This window comes from Diaporthe batatas (assembly GCF_019321695.1).
Source record: "Diaporthe batatas strain CRI 302-4 chromosome Unknown Contig00008, whole genome shotgun sequence".
In the NCBI taxonomy this organism is placed as follows: domain Eukaryota; kingdom Fungi; phylum Ascomycota; class Sordariomycetes; order Diaporthales; family Diaporthaceae; genus Diaporthe; species Diaporthe batatas.
In genome coordinates this window covers 425,788-449,388 of record NW_025408555.1, presented here as the reverse complement: position 1 = coordinate 449,388, position 23,601 = coordinate 425,788, and the positions used below count along the sequence as shown (strand labels likewise).

The 23,601-nt window shown below is 58.8% G+C and overlaps 5 protein-coding genes across 5 annotated transcripts; all 5 read left to right on the top strand.

Annotated features, from left to right (window-relative positions):
• The first annotated feature begins 731 nt into the window (after nucleotides 1-731).
• On the top strand, nucleotides 732-3,760 carry KVR01_007614 (uncharacterized protein). Its single transcript, XM_044790894.1, has 2 exons — nucleotides 732-2,102; nucleotides 2,162-3,760. The coding sequence occupies exon 2, from the start codon at nucleotides 2,256-2,258 to the stop codon at nucleotides 3,483-3,485; it is 1,230 nt and encodes a 409-aa protein (XP_044643867.1). The 5' UTR covers nucleotides 732-2,102; nucleotides 2,162-2,255; the 3' UTR covers nucleotides 3,486-3,760.
• A 1,475-nt stretch (nucleotides 3,761-5,235) lies between these two features.
• On the top strand, nucleotides 5,236-6,255 carry KVR01_007376 (uncharacterized protein; the record flags this gene model as incomplete). Its single annotated transcript, XM_044791232.1, has 2 exons — nucleotides 5,236-5,631; nucleotides 5,698-6,255. 2 exons carry the CDS (start codon nucleotides 5,236-5,238, stop codon nucleotides 6,253-6,255), a joined length of 954 nt encoding a protein of 317 aa, XP_044643629.1.
• Nucleotides 6,256-7,013: 758 nt separating this feature from the next.
• Nucleotides 7,014-8,897, top strand: KVR01_007301 (uncharacterized protein; the record flags this gene model as incomplete). Its single annotated transcript, XM_044792136.1, has 3 exons — nucleotides 7,014-7,531; nucleotides 7,648-7,831; nucleotides 7,890-8,897. 3 exons carry the CDS (start codon nucleotides 7,014-7,016, stop codon nucleotides 8,895-8,897), a joined length of 1,710 nt encoding a protein of 569 aa, XP_044643554.1.
• A 3,392-nt stretch (nucleotides 8,898-12,289) lies between these two features.
• On the top strand, nucleotides 12,290-17,520 carry KVR01_007317 (uncharacterized protein; the record flags this gene model as incomplete). Its single annotated transcript, XM_044793257.1, has 2 exons — nucleotides 12,290-12,472; nucleotides 12,529-17,520. 2 exons carry the CDS (start codon nucleotides 12,290-12,292, stop codon nucleotides 17,518-17,520), a joined length of 5,175 nt encoding a protein of 1,724 aa, XP_044643570.1.
• Nucleotides 17,521-20,458: 2,938 nt separating this feature from the next.
• KVR01_007437 (uncharacterized protein) lies at nucleotides 20,459-23,402 on the top strand. The gene has a single exon (XM_044793728.1). The coding sequence runs from the start codon at nucleotides 20,559-20,561 to the stop codon at nucleotides 22,803-22,805; it is 2,247 nt and encodes a 748-aa protein (XP_044643690.1). The 5' UTR covers nucleotides 20,459-20,558; the 3' UTR covers nucleotides 22,806-23,402.
• The last annotated feature ends 199 nt before the right edge of the window (nucleotides 23,403-23,601 follow it).

Here is a 23,601-nt window from a genome sequence, read left to right as displayed (position 1 = left end):
TAATATATTATATTAATAAAATTTAAACTTTAATTAAATAAATATTTAAAAATTATAAACTTATATAACTTTTAATAAGGATTATAAATATATTTTTTTATGTAATTTTAGAATATAAAATTAAGCAGTTATTTAAAGAAATCTACTTTAGAAAGGGAGTAAAGAAATTTATATAGCACGTGTGTATATGCGAATTTAGCCAGGGGGGGGCATCACTTCGCTTATCACAGACAGCGTCTGTACTGAGACACCCTCCAGATCGGGCCTAGATCAGAGTAGCAGAGGAGGGCTTCGACGGCAAGGGGGGGCCTGAGCAAATAGAGCGGGAAGCCAGACCTAGGTGGTATTCCCTGTGCCCGGCCCGTCTTTGACGGTCTTGGGCAGGAGTTAGAAGCCCTGGCTAGATGAACAACAGATCCTCGGCTCAGAGGTGTAGACGCATCGATTTGCCTCCGGCCTGGTACCTGTCCGGGTCATGTCCAATTCCTCGTCAGGCTCGGGGCCCTGGTGGGAAAATTGTCGGATGGGCCGCGTGGCCCGATACGCTACGGGGGCCTTAGAGGCCCACCGGCGGCCCGAGCTGTCGGACAGGTCGTGGTTGGTACTTGCGACCTGTCACACGGCTAGGGGCGGAGATACCTTGAGATCCCACATCCGGGCCGGCAGGATATGCGACAGGATTGTGACTTGTCGGACTGTCTACCAACAGTGTCTGTCCGCACCTACGACCCGTCCAGGCTGCCTGGCCTCTCCTGTGCTACAGTGCTCGAGGAGACTCGTTTGTTTGTGCCCAAGTTCTGCAACGGCACTGTGCTCAGTCAGAGGCCCAGGGCGATATCAACACATCACAGCAATCCTGTACACGATGCCCACCTGCCCTCCCGCCAGGTTCACTAGCCAGGGCGCTTCTGTCTCAACTCCCCACCCCTGCCTATTCGCGCCGGTACAGACTCTGGTCGTCAATTCTCGCTCGGCGATGCCCCGCCGTGCCGTCGCATGTGCGGAGACTGGCGCCCCCATTCGTAGACGCAGTGACAAAGCCGCTGCAGCCAATCAGAGCCCGTCGTCCAACCACATCTCACCACCCACCCCCATCTCCACGAGGGCAAGATGACCACTCACAACAACGGTCACCGGGTCAATTGATGTTCGTCGTCGGATTTGACGTGGCTGATTTCACGTGCTCGCTCAGAAAGGCCTCTCTGCTCGCTGACGCGGTGATGGCGGATCCACAAGATGGCGGCACCCCTGGCCAAGCCGAGACTCTGGGACAGATCACAGGCCATGAGACCAGATGGGTAATATAGCACAACAGACCGGGGCGGTCAGCAGCCTGAGGCGAGCTGAGGCAGGACCATTTCAAACGCGGATTGAGGATGTGATTCCCAGTGTTTTCAGAGTACTATCGACTGGCTGTACGCACAGGTTGGGTCGTGGGCGTGAATTCGTGCGCATAGGGCCGCATCTGGGGGTGTGCCGTCGGACCCTTGTAGTGCAAATCCTACCACCACTTTCTTCTCCTCTCCCCTGCGGGCGGCTCACCAGATGCACACGACCTGAGAGTGGCCGCAGGAAATGTGACAGAAGTCCTGGCAGATCTTACTAATCGTCGAGATCGGACCACGCGACAGGATCGGCCTCTGAGCGGTGGCCGACACGCAGCTGGGAAGCAACGCGCCACCTGTCGAGCGAGGGCTGCAGCCCCCACGGGCCTTGCCAAGACCGGGTTCAAAGTACGGTCTGGGGACTGCTGTGACCGGCGGACAGGCGGCTTTTGTACAAGAGCGGCCACATGTTCTTTGACACCACAGGCGGCCGCGTCCGGAAAGGTGACGGAGGGCTGCAAGCCCGCCGCCACGCCTGGGCCAGGCCGCAGGTTCGACTTAAAAAGCGAGGCTGTCCCCGTCGCAGGACCTGACTCCCAGAACAAGAGTCCGTCAGCAGCAGAGGCCAAACCCCCAACGCAGCAATCCAAGGACAAGCCGAGGCTTGACCCCCGACTAGGACTCGGCTCCCGAGACACGACTCGAACGTCGAGGCCAGCCCGGCTCCGAGGCAGACCCGGCCGCACCACTTCACTCCCCCGCCGAGACCTCTATAGCGTATTTCTCCCCGCGTCGCGAGTAGTTGGCTCTCGTAGCCTAACGCGCCACCCACACAGGCCCCAGCACAACCGTGCAGGCCCACGCAGCCGAGAGGAGCATCACAAGCCCCTAGCCTCGGCGGCCCACAGCCTCGACACCGACGGCGACGCGATGCCGACAGGCGACAGAGCAGGCCCCGGCCGCGACGCCCCGGAACAGCCGGCAGCAGGGGGCTGGCGACTCCCCCTACGCCCGGGTCTCTTGCTCCTGCTGCTCCTGGGCTGCGTCCTGCTCGAGCTGACGCGGCACCCGCCTGATGGTACCGCCCGCGACCCGGCCGCCACGACGACAGTCACACTGGCCATCCAGCACGACATCGAGGCAGCCCTCGACGGCTACGGGCCCCTCCTGCGCGCCGACACGCCGCTCCTGCAGAGGCCATACGACACGGAAGGCGGGGCGGCGAACGACGCCGAGTCGTGGGTCCTGCCCACCGCAGCGGGCAAGATCAGCCCGGTGTGCGAGCAGCTTCTATACCACAGCCACGACTGCCAGCCGGGCCCGGAGGATGCCTGCCAGAGGCTGACGCGCAACCTCAGGTCCGCCGCCGAGGACCACCGGAGGGTGGCGAGGTCCCTCGCCGGCCCGCGCACGGGGGGGCTGTGGCTTTCCCACGTCGAGGCGCCGCTGCTGGGGCTGCTCTGGAGCCTCGACAACACGGGAGCGGCGCCCAGGCGCCTCGAGGTCACCGGGCCGGACGGCGACGGGCCACAGCACGCTACCGCAGCAGACGACGGGGCAGATGGCGGCCAGATGGAGGTGACAGCCATGCTGATGAGGGGCTATGTTAAAAGCCAGAGGGACCCCCAGAGGTCGACCAACGGCAAGATCCGCCGGGCGCTGCTTCCGCTGCGCGAGAAGTGCGCGAGCATCGTCGCCGACATACGGCTGATATCCGGCCAAGACGCCTCCGACGGCGCATGCGGGTGGGCTGAGCTCTCGCCGCTTGCGGGACAGGTGCAGCAGGTGGTCTCTGCCGCCGACGACATCCTGGCCGCCCTCGACGCCGTCGACGGCGTGCTGCTACGCCTCGACCGGTTGCTGGAGCGCATGCCGCGCGGCTACCTCGAGGTCGACGAGGTCGCGGGCGGGACGGTGGTGAGGACGAGGTTCGAGCTGCCCCCGCCAGCGGTGATGTCTCGGTCCGTGGCGGCGCGCCTGGGGCGGATGCGCGAGGACGCATCCGCGCTCCAGCAGGGCTGGGTCCCGCCACAGCCCCTCGCGACTGGGCTGCCCGGGGGCGGCCGAGGCTCGGACCTCAAGCACGGGCATGGCGCCTGTGCCACTTGCGCTCCGGCAGGTGCCCAACACCCACAGGCCACAGCCGCCAGAATCCATTAGCGCCCGTATCCAGCAAGAATGCAACCTACTGCCCATCTCTGTCATCATGTAGCGGAAACACTGGTGACCTGGTCGCCCGAGTGTGTAGCCTTCTTGTGCTGGGTTGGCCTGCCCTTACAACGACTCCCAGTCCTCAAGTGCTGCTGTACAAGACTAAAGAAATGAGTTTATAATATCTACCTTAAAAACCTTAGGAAATCAAGAAGCTTTATGGCTGAGGGAATAGTATGTAAAGTCTCAGAGTTTATAAGTGATTTGAAGACGTGTAATCAAAGGTAGGGTGTGGTAATGGCGCCCCCGGCCTGCAGCAGGTGGTCTAGCATGACCATTTGATGTTGGAATACCGAGGTACGGGGTCATCCTTATCGATAACATGCCAGCCGCCCCTCAGCCGGCTGCCCCGGCGCTAACGCACCTCGGATCTCGTTCCCCCGCGCTAAGCATCGGGAGGGGCCCATCGGCTGCCGCCGAACCGTTTGGAACGGCGCAAGAGAACGGATATTCGCACAGGCATAAACGGCTGGTACACGGGTACATGCTGCCGCGGTACAAACGTTAATCTACACCACCACTTCGCCATGGTAAACATAAAAAACACATCTATCGCTCTAAACTTGCTGTTCTCGTCGTTTCTACTTATCCCCATCATCACTGCAGCCTTACAGTCAACTACTACTTTCCTCACCGTCTAGGACGATTACATACTAACTAGAGGACCCTTATCTCCTTCTAGGTCTCCCCCTCGTCGCCAACAAGGTCCTCACCAGTATCACAAGCCCTGACATAGGGCTTCTTAGCTACTAGCTTAGTAGAGGGCATCGTCACTAGTAAGGATGTAAAAGGCACTGGGTTAGCGGTGGTGAATTGAAGTTGAATCGGGCGCTCTGATTAACTACAGCACAGAAGTAAAGAACGTGCATATATACCATCCGTTTCTATACGAACATCCGATCTCAGCTTGAAAGGTTGTCAAATATGTATACATGCTGAAAACGTGACAACCTTTTATGGGCCGGGGACCAGGCCGAGAATTGAAAGTTTTGGACTTTAGGCCGGCACGCTTACTCTACCATCAACGGCCGAGATCTGTCAAAACACAGGTACGCAAAGGATACGTCCGCATAGGATAATTCAACAGGGTATCACCAGGTACAACCTTGAAGCCTAGAGGGGTACGTAGCCATGCTAGGGGCGTCGCACGCCAACAGGGACAATAGACTAGAAAAAAGAAGTTGTAGTGCCATAAGGGTCTATCTGTTATCAAATGAGCTGGATGGGCTGGTCTAGCCTGTCCCGGTTGGAATTCCTAGGCCATCCACAAGAGCACAACATTGAAGCCAATCTGGCGCTACAATGCTGCCCACCTCAGCCTTTGTCCTCTAGAGCTCTGTCGAAAGGGCCTTTGGAGGGGGATATGGCTCCCTTGTGCTGCTGGGATAATGGACGCGTGACCTACCTTGTACTCTTTTGGCCGGCACGGCCACCTGGGCAGACTCGCAGCAGCATTAGAGCTCTGTGTCGGCCTGCAAACCAGGCTGCCTACCAGACAAGGAAGCCAGCAAGGCGTGCCTTGGAAAGGCACCAGGGCAGCTCTTTGGCCACAAGGGCTGACAATGGCCCAGGCACCCGAGGTAGGAGGCGTAGCCGGGAGCTTCTGATAAAATTGAGAGCCTCCTGGTCTGTTCGCGGGGCTGAATCCTCAACCCACATACCCACACTGTAGCAGTCGCCCAAGGAGCCATCTGCCAGAATGGACAGGTCCTCCCCAGAACAAGAAGACGACCTGGAGCAGGTTCTCTCACGCATCCGCCACGACAAGCCGAAAGGTTGGCTCGCAGCAGATTACCTGGAAAAGCTGAAAGCAGACGCCTCGGAGGGCGACGTCGCCACCGAGGCGGCTGCTACGGGCTGGAAAATGCTGCCATGGCGCAGGTACCCGTCAGCCGAGCTCCACCATGTGGCCCAGCAATTCGGGATCGGCCCCGGCCACGAGCTTTACGAAGGCCTAGAGGCGAAGTTTCCCTTGGACACGTTCACCCGCCGCTCCAAGATCGTACTGGCCCAAAGGGGATACCTGCCCAACACCCTGCCCAGCGCGGCATTCCAGAGCATGACCTGGAAGGACCTCGTGTGCGTCGCCGTACTTGTAAGCGTGCCCGACCCCGGCTGCCAGCTGGGCCACCCTCCTTGTCGCATGCGCTAACCCCCACAGTTCCACATCGCCAAGAAGTACTACGAACTGTACGGCAACAAGCAGATGTCCAAGTTTGAGCAAGAGGCACGCCAGCGACTGAGGGACGAGGCGGAGCGCAGGGCCGCAGAGAAGGCAGCGCGAGAGGCCGAGGAGGCTGCTTGGCGGGAGCGGATGGAAGTACCGCCGCCGCGGGTGCTGCCCTGGGAGAAGCGGGAGGCGGAGGCCACCACACCAGCCACGAGCAGCTCAAAAGCCCCAGCCGCGCCAGCCAAGAAGCGCAAGGGAAACGACGGCGACGAGGGACGACCGGGCGAGGCAAGCGGGGCAGCAAAGAGGGTCTGTACGGGGCTCGAGGGTGCCGAGACGCCCAGCGCCGAACAGCAGCCACAGCCACGCCCACAGCCGGCGGCGGTAGAGGACCTGGACACCCGGATCCCTACCAAGATGCTCTACTCCTTCCTATCGGCCGCCCAGAAGGACCCCGACAGCGAGCACGTCACGGTCCGCCAGCTCCTCGCATTCGTCAGCAACGAGGTAGCCCACGCCCCGGGCAGAGGCCACGCCCAGAGGTCATGATCGGCCTTGCCTTGGTCCCGTCAGTACCTAGGTAGTTTTGTCGCGGTGCACGGTCTGCTTGGGAGGGGGGGTTATGAAAATCTGCGGTGGTACCCGCGCACATTCCAGGTGAGGTTTTTCACTGTTAGGTTGGCCAGGCAATAGATCAGCCAGAGATAGGGATCCGGACCATAGGAGAATGATAACAGACATCTGGTCCAGTCCGAGATGTGCTGGTCGTAATTTATCATACCACGAGCTTTGTGGTACTTGTGTGAGGTGTAATAGAGGCTTGTAGGGGCCACCACCGGCTACTGACACGGGAGCGTACATTCGCTTGCAGCCTCGCCGTTTGAGCGCAGACTGCGCTCAGGGACCCTGATTGGCCAGCCTCTCCCCGGCCTCTTAGCCAGGTCTTCGATACAGCCTGGTCTGCTTGGTTGGGGTCACCCGTAGCCACCAGCACGGGGCACACCCCAACCCGCATGCTCGCTCACCCTCCGAGCGCGGACTGCGCTTAGGGGCATTGGTTGGCTCACAACAGGCCCCAGGTCGCCTACCGCCAGACAATGGCGTCCTAGACGCAGGACCTTACTACCTATCTATGTTTCTTAATCTGACCAGGGTACGTCGGCCGGACCCCCCTGTAACTTACACCCTGCCCGTTTGTCGCCGTTTACAAGCAGCAGAGAACCCACACACCACCACGAGAACCACAGACACTCGGCAACGCCAAAGCCCATCACCTATCTCGAGCCACACAGCAACAGGACAAGAACATGACGCCCCCAGCCCAGCCGCCCAAGCGCAAGAGGGTCGACTCGCCACCGGCGGGAGCCCGTCGGCAGAAGGCCAAGCCGGCCAGGTTCTGCGCACACTGTGGCGCCACCAAAGACTCCCTGGAGGAAAACCTAGATGGGAGCGACCTGACCACCCACGAGCAGCTGTGCCAGGGCCTCGACGACCACGGCCGTCCACTCGGCACCCCACGACACTGCCCCGATCCCAAATGTGAGTACGAGGGAGTCCCCAACTACACCACCGGGAAGCTGCCAAAGCCAGCGGAGATGCTCAAGTCCCACCTCAACAAAATCCATGAGTTTCGTGTCAACAATAACAACACCCTGCGGGAGGCGCGCGCCAAGCTGTGCCCCGGTGAGTCCGTCACGATCGACATGAGCGGCAATTTCGGGATCGATTTCACAATGAGCACCTCGCCGAAAGGGGCCGGGGCGAAGAAGAGCCGGAAAGATCGTACCGTGGACGAGGTCATTAAAGACATATTTGAGTGGTTCTGGTAAGCCGTCAGACTCGCCATGGCCCCTACCCTTCCTACCCGTCCCTGCACACTGGCCTCCCCACCGTCCCCGCGCCATGGGTAAATGTATGCTGATAGCTACCCCGTGCCCCAAGGGGCCACAATCTGTACCCCATGTCCTTCAACGCCCACACCTCCGACGTCAATCAGCCGAATGTCCTGGCGGGCATGCTGCGGAGGCTGGCGTGCGACGAGACAAGCTTCATGCCGGAGGAAACGATACCACTCTGCAAGCTCGCGGTGTTGGAGGGCTCCTACGGGTCCGAGTTCGGACCGCTGGTACGGCACCCCCACCCCGGCTCCGCCCATGTTACTGACACTGCCTTGCGCCGAGCAGGCGCACCATTCGGTGGTGGAAGACTACAGGCTCAAAGCAACAGGGCCCATACCGGCCGAGGTCCCGCGGGACCTCAAGAAGCTCACGGAGGGCTTCTTCGACGAGCTCGCCAGCTCCGGCCACTTCGGCGTGTTCGTGGAGATGATGAGCTCCAGGGACGGCAAGCCCCTCGAGCCAGCGATCTGGAACCGAGTCGCACAGCAGTGCAGCAGGACGGGCCTGGTGCTCGTCGTCGACGAGGCCATGACGGCGGTGAGATGTGGCGAGGTGTTCATGCACAAGATGCCACAGTACAAGCAACACGCCCCCTCCATCGTCGTCTTTGGCAAGGGCTTCCAAACCGCCGGCTGCGCGCTCTGCGCCGGCGGCGTGAGCCTCGACGGGATCCTCGGCGGCAGCTCGGACGAGTACCTGCGCGACGCCTTTGATCCTCGGACCTTCCACTCACGGCCGATCCAACGGAATCAGGCAAAGGACGTCCTCAACGTGCTGCACGAGATCACGTTTGAGGACCTCCCGGGGCGGGCCAGGAAAATAGGCGAGGCGATGCGGGAGATACTCTGCATACTGGCCGAACTGATGGGCGACGCGCGGGCGCGAAACCTGCGCACGCGCGACGGCCAGGGACACGAGCCCACCACCAGCGGCGTCGGCGCGATAATCTATGTCACACAGGAGCTGGCCTGCGCGATCGGTGTCGCGCCCGCCAGCACGGGCGAGACCTATATGCGGCTGCTGCCGTACCTGCACGAGGTCATGACAGACAAGGAGAAGCTGCGTGAGCTCTTCGGTCCAGACTCGGCGGTGCTCCGCAAATCCCTGGCCGTGAAGATCGGCACGTGCGTCGTGTGCGGCCTCTCGACGACGAAGCCTCAGGCCGGAGAGGTCGGGCTGCCGGAGCAACGCCAGGGCGGGGGGAAGGCCTCGGCAGAGGGCGGCCTCGACGCGAGCTTCCGTGATGACCCCATGTATACCTGCACAACGTGCTGGGTCCCCATCTGCTGGTAGTGCCGCCAGATAGCCCAGGGAGTAAGTGTAAAAAGGGGCGCCCGGAGCATGCCAAAGGCAGAAAAGGAGCACAATACGACGATCAGGCGCAGAGTCCTAATGCACGAGAAAGAGGCCTGCCTAAACCTCCCAAAGATGGCCCTCGGGCGCTTGTAATGCCGGGGGCGGGGCTGAAGCAGATGTCGCAGGCAGACGGGGACATTTCAGCCGGTGTCCATCAGTCGTCAGTCATCAGGAGTTGACACGTCCAAAAGTCGAGGCAATGGGCGGCCCGGGTCGGTCTGACTGTGGGGTTAGTGTTCGGTAGCCCGAGTTAGATGGCCAATTAGAGACCGCATCAGCCTGAACCCGAGACGATCGTGGCGCTGAGTCAGCCACGGACCCTGCTTGACACCAGGAAGAGGGAGAGACTGATAAGCAAAATCCGGTCTGAGATGGTCCCGATGAGGAACAAGAGCAGATAAGCCTTATCAGTCTTGGCAGCGCAGCCACGGTACCACGGCAGCGATATATAAGCCTCGGCCCCCTTACAGAGAGACGTGACGGCTACTTCTTTAAGCTGATTCCCCAGCCTCGCGGCGGCCAAATTACCGCCGACGTTGCCGTCAGGAAGGACAGACACGAGGCTCTTGCTAATCTTAGCACCTCTATCCAGTTCCGACTCCGATTCATAACCAGGCATTACAGTCCGCCATACCTAAGGAAAAACGATCTAATCCTACCAGCCGAACTAGCCCACTCTTAAAATCCCCAAGGTATCAAGTATCAGGTAGTTCAACAAGACCGGGAAGCCCTAGCATCACGGAACTGCCAGGGCCTGGGGCGTCCCCCACAGGGCCAAGCCAGCCGGCCCGCGCGCTCTGCTTATCTTATCAGCCCAAATAGCCGCCGTATCTTCAACCGCGCCAGATTGCGGCTCCCCGTTGACGCCGTCCCCCAGGCAACCATGGCTCTAAATCAACAACCTGGGCCGATAAGATAAGCTGACACCCTGCCGAGTTCAAGAACACACCCGTCCACACCATCCCCGCGCCACATATGGATGCGGGGCCAGTGTGATTCGTGACCCGCACACAAGGGGAAATGCCGCAACTATCATAAGGGATCGCAGGCTGAATGTCTTGGGTACGTGGGCTGTCGGTTCTACGTGCAGACTGCCGAACGGCCCAAAGGGGGTACCATCCCCAGGACATTACCCCCCGGATCCATACCAGGCGTGGGTATGTAAGAGGCTGCCAGAAGCCCTCCCGGACAAACGGCCACCCCTGGTTGAGGGCACGCAAAACCAGGCAGGGCACCCAGACAGCTGTCGTACAGCACCCAGCCACCCTCCGACCCCTCGGCCCTGGGGCTTTCAACATGTGTTTCAGAACATGTGCGTTGCCATACAGTACAAACGCACCCGGTCCTACTGCCAGAGGATGCCGCCGATCGCACGTCACGTGGCGTTGGCTTGACCTGGCCCCAGGGGACGGGCGTAAGATGACATGGCGTCTAGCAGGGGCAAGGCGGCACGCAGCAAACGCCGCTAGGCTGTACACCGCAGGTGCACTCGATCACAGGCGACCCCCAGGGTCGGCCCGGATAACCGATCCGCACGCGGGTCTGGGTTGAGGGCACTTACATGCACCACCCTGAGACGACCTGATCGGGAACGAGAAGTTCAACGACATAGCAACATGCTGACCGCCGAGCCCGGTGACGGTCCCCGCCCACAACGGCATGGGAGATCCAGGCCTGACACTTCACGACCCGTATACCAGAGGCCATGGTGGTGGCGGCCTTGACCGGTAGGTGTGATATCCTTCTCGACCCCGTCAGGAATACCCTTTCACCATGTGCGGTCGATGGACGTAGGCGTGACATCTCATTCACCCTGTCGCTCCTGCAGATGGATCAGGCCTCGGATGCCTCCTCCTGCGTGCGGGCAGGAAACGGAGGCCCAGGGACTCTTTTCTCGTAGGGAGCCCAAGTATGCCTTAGCCCAAAACCCACACCGGGGGGCCAACGGCGCCCTGCTATGGTTCTCGTGCTTGCCTGAGTCCCTGGTAGACAAGACTTGCTGGCGTGTACAGCCCACTGGTGCCATCTGGCTCGCCTCGCCAGCGAGTCCAACTGACAACGTCATGGGCAGCAGGACACCCGCAACTCCTATATCGTAGCTAAAGGGTGTCCGATCCCAAGGCTGCCTACCAGGCCCGGGTTAATACCTGTCATCAGACAGCTCCAACCAACCCCGGGCCGCCGGGCCCAGGTCGGAGCAGATCAGCGAGTATCGATATCGGAGGTTTGTGGAGAGTGTCGTAATGGATTTTGATGACCTCCTCGGGGCCGGACCCATATACAGGCGGCACGACCAGTCCAGAGGACGCCAGGTTCGACTCCGGCCGCCTCCCTCCTCGCTTGTTCTATTTCCCTCGCCGTGTCAAGCAGCCGCGAGACACAAGGCAGCAGGTCAACGGCCTGATGACCGAGGCGTGTATCAGGTCAACACTACCTGCCTCACTTCTCAACAGTACAACCCGTGGATAATACATGCATATACCCGCCAGGCAGAACCTTACCCACACACAATTCAGCACAGGATGGCCTTACCACTGCCGTCATAAATATCCCAACCCCGCCCTCTTTCATGAGAACAGAAACCTCCTCCCCTTTCCTTCCACCCGACCTCACCTTTCTGATTCGTTTGCACAAAGATCACCACTCGTATCCACATCATCACAAGAACGCATCAGAGAGCATACCTCTCCTCCATCCCCTACCCAGCCGACCCATCTCCTCATCCCACCCGACCTCCCTCCTAAGGTTTGTCTACACAAAGACGACTACTCCACTTCACACAACAGAAGCACGTCAGAAGACATCCCGTCTACCACTCCTACCAGTAAGAACTCCTCCTCCTACTCTTCATCAATCACTCAGTCTAACCTTATATTAACAGTACTTCTTTCTACACCATCATCATCAGATAACATACCTCTTCTTCCATTTCCAGCTCAGGTAAGAAACCGTCTTACTCACTCGCTCACACAGACACACACACACTCTCTCTCTCTCTCTCTCTCTCTCTCTCTCTCTCTCTCTCTCTCTCTCTCTCTCTCTCTCTCTCTCTCTCTCTCTCTCTCTCTCTCTCTCTCTCTCTCTCTCTCTCTCTCTCTCTCTCTCTCTCTCTCTCTCTCTCTCTCTCTCTCTCTGTCTGTCTCTATCTCTGTCTGTCTGTCTCTAATTCTCCATCTCTCTCTTTCTCTCTCAACAATATCCCTCATCCAAGGCCTTCCTAATCTCAGCCAAGAGGAGGGGCCTCTGTCTAACAACAGCCTACAGCAGCATTTATTAACGACAACCGCCCGCCAGCATCCTTTATCAGCTCATCAACACAACCGCCCGCCATGACGAGAAGAATCCATCGACGATGGAGGCACATGGCGCAGGCCGAGGCGCCTCCGGAGACGCCGGCCCAGAAGGCCGAGAGGGCCCGGCAGGAACAAGCCGCCGCCCACCACAAGGCGGTCATGAAGCTCGCCAAGAAGGTGGGACGCCAGACGAGGGGGTTTACCCAGGTCAAGATCACGGTATGTAGCAAGGCCCAAGGCAGAGGCCGTATCCCAAGCTGAACATGATACTACAGGACCTGTGGAAACACATTGACGAGACGACCGAAGAGAGCCTATACATGCCCTATATCCGGCATGTCTTCTACAAGGTGACTCTCCGCCGGAGTCGCATGGGCGGCTCGTTGAAGCAACGGAGGGCTGCCGTCCTCAAGAAGTGGGACCGCGCGTTGGCCAGGTTCAGAGAGCTGGCGGACAAGCAGCAGCAGGAGAAGAACCCCAAGCTGAGGGAACTCATCCAGACCTTCGTCTCAGTCCACATTTCCAACAACATCCCCAACATCCCCAGAAACAATATCCCCAGCAACAACATCACTAGCGACAACATCACTAGTAACCTTACTGGCGAGAACTATAACCATGCTCACACAGATCAGAGCCAGTGGTTTGGTCTTGACGGGGCTAACGACCACACTGACGACCTGACTGGCGAGGACTATGACCATGCCGACACGGATCAGAGCTGGTTGTTTGGTTTTGACGGGACTGACGACGAGTATAGACCTTCCGACGAGGAAGATACTCCTGTCTCCACGTCTCACGCCAAGCTGCCCATCATGCCTTCCCCTTCCAAGGCCAAGCCAAGCGGCGACGAGCCCGACACGGACAGCGAGCCTGCCCATGTCCATGAGGACGACGAGCCGTCCGCCTCGGCCTCGTGGACAGACCCGCTCCACGGCGTCGCCGCCAACCTCTCTGCCGACGGGGAGGACGCTGGTAGCGACCGCACAGCAACGAAGCCGTTTGACTTCCGCCGGGGTCCTCTCGACCACTCGGCGGCCCTGATACAACAACGCGCAATAGAAGGGCGCATCAAGATCGGTCTTGGTCTTGAGACCGAGCAGGCCGTGGACAGGCTATACCCAGGCGCCAGGCAGCTACGCCACGAGGACCTCGACACCCTCAGCCCGGGCCACACGGACTCGGACCATGTTGCGTCGCTGCACAATCTGTACGTTGACCTGTGCAGGCGCATGTGGGTAGAGACCGACGGCCTGATCCACGGCATGCTCCTGAGCCTCTTCGGCCGCGACGACGTGTACATCCCGTACCTCGAGCTCCAGGTCAACGAGCACACCAATCCAGGGCAGTATGAAGACGACCATTTCCCACAGGAGGGAAGGGAACGCCGATACCACGTCCTACCGGTCAACACTGGCAACAACCACTTTGTTGTCGTGATTGGTGACCGCCAAGAGAACAGGGCGTGCTTTTTTGACGGCTACCACCAGGGCGACCCTATCCAGCGGGACGAGGTCCTGCGCCGCGTCAAGGAGCACTACGAGGCCTTCCTCGGGTTGATCGGAGCGCCGAGGATCGAGCTGCGGTACGGCCGCGCGCCCGACCAGCCCGACGACGTCTCGAGCGGGCTGATCGCGCTCGAGGTGGTGCGGTACGTCTTCCGCGAGCTGGGCGGAGACCTGGCCACGGCCGAGGAGCAGGACTTCATCCTTACCAACGCCGTCACCAGAACCGTGGGCAGGGAACCGTGGGCCGGCGGGAGCGACGAGGAGCTCATCGGGGTGCTGCTGCAGGCGTGGCTCCTCTGGATCGAGAGGGAGCTCGGCGGCGACGGGTCGAGGCGCGCCCTCGCCGGCGAGCTGCTCGACGCCGACGAGCCCCGCGGCACAGCCCGGCCGTGCGTCTACAAGAAGGGCGTCAGGCTCAGTGAAGGACATCTGCCGACCTCCGACACACAGTTCTTTGCGGCATTCCCGAAGGACATGGTCGAGCGCTGGACGAGCCTCTGTCGGAGGAATCCCCATTTTGCTGACATGGCGCTCGTGACGGCTGGTCTCGCGACCGCCGAGGAGAACGTTAAGCGCCACGAAGACTTCTCCCACGCGTACAAGGGGAGATATGGACAGCATGACGTCCAATCCCTCGGGCAGGACGACAGGCACGCTGACCTCCCCTCCCAACATGTCTTTGACGACCTCACCGGCCTGCCCCTGGCCGATCGCGGCCCCTACTCCATGGCGCCTGATGCTAACCTCCAATACGTCGTCTGCAAGGACGGGGGGGAGACAACGTACGCCCGCCACGCGGATAACAACCTCACAGCCATCGCCACGTGTACCAACTGGTTAAAGGGGAGCCAATTCACAAACCAGGACCTTGCCGCCGCGGCCCTCCTGCTGCGGCGGCTCCACGACCTGGACACCCCTTGGCCGCAGCGGAAACAAGAGGTACAGTTCGCGCTCAACTGCCTCGACAACCTCGCCGGGGCCCGGCTGGTGGACGCGTGCCGCAGCAACGACCACAGGTTTGAGAATCGCTGTCAGGTGTGGAAGGGCCAAGGGGAGGACGACCTGAAGGCGTCTGACTACTTCTGGGCGCGGCCAGAAGGGGACAATGAATATATGACAACGTTGGTGGAGGAGCGGATGAGCCAAGAAAAAGTCACCCAACGCGCAGGGGTCTTTTTCTCCCTCGGCCTCGAGCGTTGGCTCGGAACCACAGACAGGGCGTTTGCGCGGGGAAAAGAGCGGAGGGGAGAATACGAAGGCCTGCAAGAGGAGATGTGGGCAGTGGCTGACGGGAAGGGGCTGACGCGACGCGAGTTTGAATTTTTCTTCCTGCTGCATGGGGTGTACTTCCCATTCCACATCAGCGCACGGAAGTACCTGCTACGAAAGGAGCACTGGACGATCGCGCACCTTGTCGCTCTCGCCCGAGACGAGGTGGAAGGGGGCCTAAGGTATTGTAATAAGGCGGCAATCGCGAAGGGTCTCGGCGAGGATGATCTGTACAAGGCCGAGAACTGGGCGCGGGTCATATTCCCCATGTTCCTCAGTGCCCTGGACAAGCTCATAGAGGTGAAGAAGGAGCTCAGGGACAGGTGGCAGAGCAAGAAGTGGCCGCCGCCCGGGCCCGGCGTCTGGGACGATGTCTTCATGGACGAGGCGGCGCACCTCCTGACCGACGACTTGGGTGTCCCGATCCTGCCGTTCCAGTACCACATCCTGCGATGCACGCATGAGAAGCGGTTCGACCCGCAGGACATCATGCTGTCCGGGTACGAGGTCGGCCCCAACGGCATGCCCTTTGACAGCGCGGGGCCCTTCACCCACCCCGAACCTTTCCACCTGATGCGCTCCTTTGTCCCCTGGGCCAGGACCATGATGTTCTCGTCCTACCTGACAAACATGATCAGGGGGAAGGAGCACTGCTCGCTCTGGGAGGGGAGCAGGGCGCTTCTGCTGAGCATCCCGCCGGACGGGCCGATGTCCACGCTGCACAGGTCCCTCGGCGAGAAGCCGTGGGCCGCGGCGGACCCCGAGGCGTGCAGGGGGGCCCCGCCTGGTCCCACGTTTAGCATCGACATGCCCCGGCCGAGCGCCGACGACCTCGTCCTCCGCCCGCGCGGCTCCCGGCGTGGCATCCGCCTCAGCTGCCCCGAGTGCCAGGGCGCAGAGTCCCAGGACCTGACCCCAGGCGGGCTCCTCCACCACTACCTCGTGGAGCACAGCCTGCTTGGGCGGCACAAGTGTGAACACTGCGGGCTGACGTGTTTCGACGGCGAGGTCCTCAAGTTCCACCGCCTCCTCTGCTTCATGGACCCGGTACACCTACAGCAGGCGTTTGCATACTACCAAGACTTTGGCCACCACGTGGATGGCGGCGAGGGTTGTCTGTTTCCTACTGGCGAGAAGAGGTGCTATGAAATACATAACCTCAAGAAGCACCGCAAGATATGTGGCAAGTCAATTGCGAAACGCCTAGACGACCAGTTCTGTTGCATATGTGGCCTGGCCTGTTCCCACAGACATGACGACATCGTGAGGCATCAGAGCTCTGAGCCGCACAAGAAGCAGATGGCCTACGAAAACGACCCCTCCACTGCTGGAGACCTAGCGCCCTGCAAAAAGTGCGGGATCTTGTTGGGCGCCACACCCGCCACGAACGGACTACACGAAAAATTTTGCAAGATGAAGCAAATGATCAGGGCCGACCCTGGCAGGCTCAAGATTGTCGAAGACGGGGCGGCGGCGCGCAGGGACCAGGACAAAATGCTCAAGCATTTCCGGGCCGAGGCTAAGGGGCTGGCGGGTCCTCTTATGAAGGTGATCGCCGAGCACGCCCCGCCAGGGCCTCTCCCGGGGGCTGGTGTCTGCCGGGTGTGTCTCCAAAAGCAGAGCCCCACCAGTATTGACAAGAACAAGCGTAGGCACGAGGGTCTACCCATACACACCACAGCCCACAAACTGCTCAAACGCCTCTATGACGATGTCCCCGAAGACGACAAGAAGCCGGCGGACAGGAAGCGGCTCGCCGAGCTGCTCTCTGGTCTGCAGGCAGTCTACCACGGCGGGACAGCACTGCCGCCGGGGCTGCTCGACAGGCTGTTCAAAGTCCACATCCCGCGGGACGTCAGCACCGAGGATTTTCAGAAACTGGTCATCAAAAACAAGTACCTCACGGCCACCTTTCCACGTCAGTGGAAGAAGTCCGACCCTAGCACCATGCTGCGGATACTCGGTGTCGGCCCGACCCAGAAGCCTGGCAAGCTCGACTGTGTGGACTGCTGCTTGTTTGGCCTTCACAGATCTCCGGGTGAGGCAGCCATTTCTTCACACACGTCTGAGATCAACCACCTTGGAGCTCACGGGTTCATTGACGGCATGCTGGAGCTTATGGGCCCCGGTAAGAGCCGGTTTGATGCGGTCCTGGAGGTGCAGAGGAGGTACCGGGACAGCGACTCTGATCCGGACAGCCCCAGGAAGCCACCTCGCAAGAAGGCTAAGCTGGCGGCGGCATCTCCGCGGGGCAAGAAGGCGACCCCGAAGGCTAGCTTCCAGGCCAATAGGCCAGCAAGAAATACCCGCGGCCGCAACAAGGGGAAAGCGGCGACGGGAAAGTCGGTGGGTGTGCAGGCTGCTCGTCCTGATATCAGAGCGTTCTTCACGACCAAGCCCCAACCGAAAGCCAAACAAGACCAGGCTAGCAGGGAGGACGATGGTGGGGATGGTGAGGGTAATGGTGATCTAATGGATCTGGACAATTAGCTTGCTGCTAAGCTACCTGTAGACACAGAGGGCCTGGATAAAATTAATGATATTAAGGTTAAGTACCCTTTTATAGGAATAGTAATTGTAATGGTTACAATATCCCTCCTTACTAGCCTAAAAAACCAAGCCAAAAATAAGCCCCTACTAAAATAAAAAGACATTCTCTCCTAAAGCAATTTTAACCATCACAGAACAATATTCTCCCTATCCAGGACAACACAGTACCATTCACGACAAAAGCTCCTTTAAAAACGGGAAAACATCAACTCCCAAAGCTACGATTAACAGTTTCAAAACAACCTTCTCCCCTATTGGGGATAATATGGTACTGTTTAAGGCAAAAGGTCTTATAAAAACGGGAAAACATTGTCTCCCAAAGCTGGACTGCATGATAGAGACGGGGTCAAGTATGAAAGACCGCAGCTTTAAGTGGTGCAAGATAGGCCCATACTTGATATATGGGTCCCGAGGTAATGGGTCCCGTTTGATAATAAGCTGACGGGACGCCATCCGCGCCGTATCCTCCCAAGCCTTCATCACCCCAGTCCCGATAGTTGATTTCTCGGAACACCATGAGCTTCTCCACGTGAGCTGACAGGTATGAGACAGTAGGCCTGCACCTGCTGTCTCGTACCTCAAGATAGCCGCACGTCCCTTCTCGCAGTTCCACAGCTCCATGATCTGCAGTTTTGGTAACTTCCTAACTGCTATGGCGGCTCGCAACAGAATCTTCCTAGGCTTGCCGTCCTTGGGTTTGAGATACCTCTTGGAAGTAAGGGCAAGTGATAACAGATTTGGAAAGGCATCAGCCGGGAACTTGAAGAAATCGATTGCGTCGATAGTGAACGAGACAGAAAGGTGCTTGAGATTAACAGCGCGGCGGGAAACCCAATCGTGGACTCGAACCGGTGAAGACCAGAGTTCCCCGGAGCCCAAGAGCGGAATCAAGGTTCCCGGGCTGGGAGACATTATGCTTTTAGCTTCGAACAAAGAGAAGACTTCCAACGAGGACGGCGAGCTGCATGTGCCACAATGCACCTTGCCTTGGCGGGTACGAGCCTCACACAACTTGAAGTGTCCGAGATCTATGTGGGCTGCCTGCTCATCTGTCGGATTCGGCAGACGCCATCGTTCGTATCTGATGTTACGGCTGCAACAAGATGGTCAGTAAGCACGGAGGGTACTTGGATGCATCCTTAGGACTCGAATGCAAGATAGCGACCGCAGCTGTAAAAGGATTTCATACTTACAGACCAGTCAAGGCCTCGTGGAGCAGTTGGCCAAAGGCGGGAGGGGACAATTCACGGTGAAACTGTCGACGAATAAGAAAGGTAGAGATCATCTTGACCTCGGGGAACTTGTCTCTTGTGGAGTGGACACGAGAGAAATCGATTTCGAGCGGTTTTATAACCCTTTCTGCCGCACATTGAGGATTGAAGGGATATCCTAATGAACGCAAGTGGAAGTGGCCGTCGATATAGCCGTGGGCACGATCAGTCAATGTGTTGTCCCCGCTGGTGATATCTTGTTCGTACCGCAGGATATAGTCCCTCTGTGCACTGACAGGGCCCATATGTGGATAATCGGGTTGCAGGCCGGCATCGCCCTGAAAAAAATGGCGTGAATCACTGAGAGATTGAGCGCTGAGCTCCAGAGTCAATTCCTGCTTGTGATTGGGATCCCGCTTTTCCCAACGGGAAAGAATGCACAATAATGTATAGAGAGACTTGGTGAAGATGCTGTTGTTGCTAGGGTAGGGAGACTGTTAGCAATTGTAGGTAGCAAGAAACAGCCCATCAAGAGACCTACTTGGAGGATTCCTGATCGCCTTCCCCTTGCCCGCAGCTTCCACAATCGTACGTTTGAAGGTCGTCGACGTGCAGCCAAATGTGGCGTATTGGTGGCATGCAAGACAGGGGTGAGGACTCATGCCTATCGGTCGTTGCACGTGGATTTTGCCGTCTCCTGTTTCCATCCTCCTCGATACACGACCGACGGTTTACGATATTGTTGAACTCTTGCAGAGCCGAAGGACGCAAGAGGAGTTTTTCAAAGTTTCGCTTTTCGAAGAATTCCTGCCACTGCAGGCTGACGGCGGCATAATTTGCTCGGCACTGTCGGTCTTGCAACAAGCAACGGTTGTAGTCTTGGGCCAGTTCCTTCATGACCAGGTCCTGCACAATGAGAGGTAGGTTTCGCCACTGCAACCGGGCGTCCTGCCTGGTGAATTTCACCCTTTTCCCACTTCTGGTCTGCACCATGATGACTGTACCGGCTCAGGAGCAGGTGCGTTTTTCACCCGTCTCGATGACACGATCGGAAAAAGAGGACTGGCTCCTGCCGGGGGGGGGGTTGTTCCATGGATGGCATTTATGACCCTACGCCTATCACGCTATTACCGCAACGAAACCAATGTGGACACTGTCAAACAGCAAAGAGCTGCCGGTTGGGCACCGTGAGACGCGGACGCCAGACCGTCACTGCAAAGAAGGCTTGACTGTTTGCTGGCTCGCTTTTAGTGGCAGCTGAGAGTCGGACTGCCCAGCTTTCATGTCGGGCTAGTTGGTACTTGCTTTCGTTCAAGAATCACAAGGCAATGAAAGTACTCAAGTACCTAGGTACTTGCCCTATATAAATAAGGAATTCCACCATCCTGCCTACCCTAGGGTACTTCAGCAACAGGCCATTGGATCCGTCCGTATCCATGAAAAATAGGCCTGCATATTAAAACAGAGCAGTACTTCAGTACCTAAGTACCTAGGTGGGCTGTACTTTGACACTACCTAGGTACCTAGGCATGTACTTAGGCAACTTTGAAAGAAACAGGGTGGGGGCCTCTGACTGTTCAGGGTTAGGTGCCGCCCAGAATTTGTCGCCGATGACAGCATCGGCGAGCCTTTTTGACTGACCCCTCCATTATTAAATTCCACCCGTCCCGCAATCCCACACCCGGCCAAAGCACCCGGACCGCACCCACGCTCCTTCTCGACCACGACACACTCTTGCCCTCACCCACAAGGCACCGGCAAGAAACAATGTCTAGTCGACAGTTGAAGAAGCTGCAGAAGCAAAAGGAGCTCCTCAAGCTGCAGGAGCTCGCAGGCAACGACGACGAATCGTCAGAGGAGGAGGTCGCACCACCCAGACCTCGCACCAGCGCCTTTGCCGGGTTTGCAGCACTAGGAGGTGACGATGATGACTCCGACGACAAGTCGGACCAGGACGAGGCGGCGAAGGAACAGGAGGTAGTCGAGCAAGAGGACGAGGACGAGGAACCTGTAAAGCCGGCGCCAGCGAAGAAGAATAAAAAGCCCAAGAAGAAGAAAAAGGCCAAGAAGGCCGAGAATGCGCCACCAGAGGACAAGGTAGACAAACAAAAGGGCGGGTTGGACGAGATCGACCTGGCCCTCAAGGAGCTGAGCCTGAAACCACAACCGCGAGATGCATCGGGCCGGGAGACGCACGAGCACTATGATGTCAACCTGGCGCGTCTCCTGAGCATAAGTTTCGACCACCTGAAGGTCATCAATGAGCTCAGGGCGATGTTCGGCCAGGACACCATCGACTCGGTGCGCAGCCAAGAGGAGACGCAGGCCCGGGACGACCGGCGGAGGAACCAGCGGCGGGGCCACATCGACGTCAACATGGAGATGTACCTCAAGGGCAAGCCCGGCGAGAAGATACCAGACGTTGTGCTGAGGAAAAACCCCTTCATGCAGGGCAAGGACTTCTGGCCCCGCGCGTCTGCCGGCGGCCTGAAGATGGAGGCTGTTACTGACGAGAGGGTGGAGCCGACCGAGTACAGGTTCACGCATGACCGGAGCTACGGGTTGCTGGAAATGCAGTTCTACAGCCTGGTGGACATGATGGACCCGATGCGGATTGTGCACTTTGTGCACGACAACCCATACCACGTCAACTCGCTGGTGACAACCAACAAGGTGGCGATCAGGGACTCCAACGCAGCCCTCGCGGCGGATCTTTTGGAGCGGGCTTTGTTCACTTTCGGGCGGGTCACGCTGTCCTCGTTCAGGAAGAAGCTGGAGAGGGGCGTGGCGCGACTCGACTTCAAGCGGCCGGAGAACAGGCAGTTCTGGCTGGCAGGGTACCATTACATCAAGAGCCTCATGCAGAAGGGAACCTACAACACCGCACTGGAGTGGACGAAACTGTTCCTCAGTCTCTCGCCAAACGACGAATACGGCATACTGAACTTCACCCACGTCCTCGCGATCTACGCGTACGAGTCCGAATGGTTCATCGAGCTCTGCAATTCCTCCTACTTCAACAGCGACGAGTACGACCTGCCGATGAAGGAGTACTACAGGCAGAGCGTCGTGCTGGCGAAACTACTGCTAAATGACCGTGATGGCGCGCTGAAGGATCTCATCCACGGCATGGAGACACTGCCATGGCTCTACTCGTCGCTGTGCAGCGCGGTGAACATCGACACGCCCAAGGCGGTCTGGGGGGTGCAGCCGCGAAACGACGACGACGCCCTATACACGGAGCTGTACATCCACATGGCCAAGGACCTCTGGAAGAAGGAGAGCGGTGCGATCCCCCTGCTCAAGGAGGCGGGCGGGCTGGCGAGAAAGGCTGACGTCAAGTCGCTGCCGCTGGCGCGCGAGGTGCCGCTGAGCATCGGGCGCTTCATCTACCTGGATAACACCCCGGAGCTGATGGGCCTGGTTCCTACCGACATGCTCCACGCGTCGCCGAACTTTGACTACGACCCACTGCCGCCCGCGAGGGAGGAGAACATCTTCTCCAACGAGTGGCAGGAATACCCATGGAGCAGGTCGGAGCAGCCAGAGGGTGTCTACACACATCCGGGCGGGATAGAGAACCTGCTGCGGGAGGCGCAGAGGGCGCTCCAGCAGCAGCGGGAAGCGCAGGGCCTGCCGGACAACGCAGATGAGCTGGGTGCCGACCTGGATGGCGACGCCGCCGAGGTCCTCGGGTCCGAGGAGCAAGGGCTGCTGGGCAGGATAGCCAACATGCTCCTGCCGGTGTGGATGGCGCGGGGCGGGCAGGGTGCAGTGGACGACGAGGCGATCGACGACATGGTCAGGGAGCTGGCGGGCGGGGGCGCCAACCCGTGGGCGGATGGGTCGGAGGATGGCGATGAGGATGATGAGGATGATATGCCCGACCTGATCCCTGGGGCGTTCCCTGAGGACTCACCCGAGCTCCGCCCCAGCCGCGGCCGAGGGGACGAGGATGACGGGGACGATGATGACCTGCCGCCTCTGGAGCCGGCGGGGCGGGGCCACGGTTGAGGCTGTGGGGCTAATCAAAGTAAACGACGGAAGATTCCACGACTTCGAAATGACCACAAGTGGAATAGTCTGTGTGGGATACACGTGTGTTTCATCCATACCGCCGAAGGATTGCATGCCTTGCGGAGTACGGAGTACACCACATGCGCAACATCCTGCATGCATGCATGGGGATCGAGCTGCTGTCACCTCGGCCGCCTCTGGCAGTTCTGGGCAGTGGGCACACACACACATAGGCCTCGAACCAAGACAAAGACTCGGAAGCCGGCAGGGCTAGTAAGGATTCGTCATGCAAGGCACGAACGAGCGTTGTGGGACGGGGGACAGACAGAAACAAAACGATGCGGTATTACGTGCTGAGCATATTGTGCACACAGCATGCACCCAGCCGCATATATAGAGGATAAAATACCCAGTTGTGAATACTTGCTCATCAAGCGAGATTGCCTCCCGCACACAAGAGTCTCCAGAAACACCCACCAGAGGCGAGGCTGAAAGGGACTTGCAAGTTATCAGACAATACTGTCCAGCCGGAAAGAATGAAGATAAAATAAAATAAATGACTGACTGACTGACTAACCCTGGCATAGTTTCGAGACTGAGCATGTTTTACCCGGCCTTGATCCCCCTGGCCGTTGGGCGCGATGGCCCCGGCCGCCCTCACACGGTCCTGGTGATGGCGCAATCCACGCGGCCAGCAGGTGTGATCGTTTAGGAGAGCCGGTGACTGGTCGGTTTTGAGAGTGACAATGCCTCTTGGTGGTTGACAGAACGGGACAGGTGTACAAAATGAATA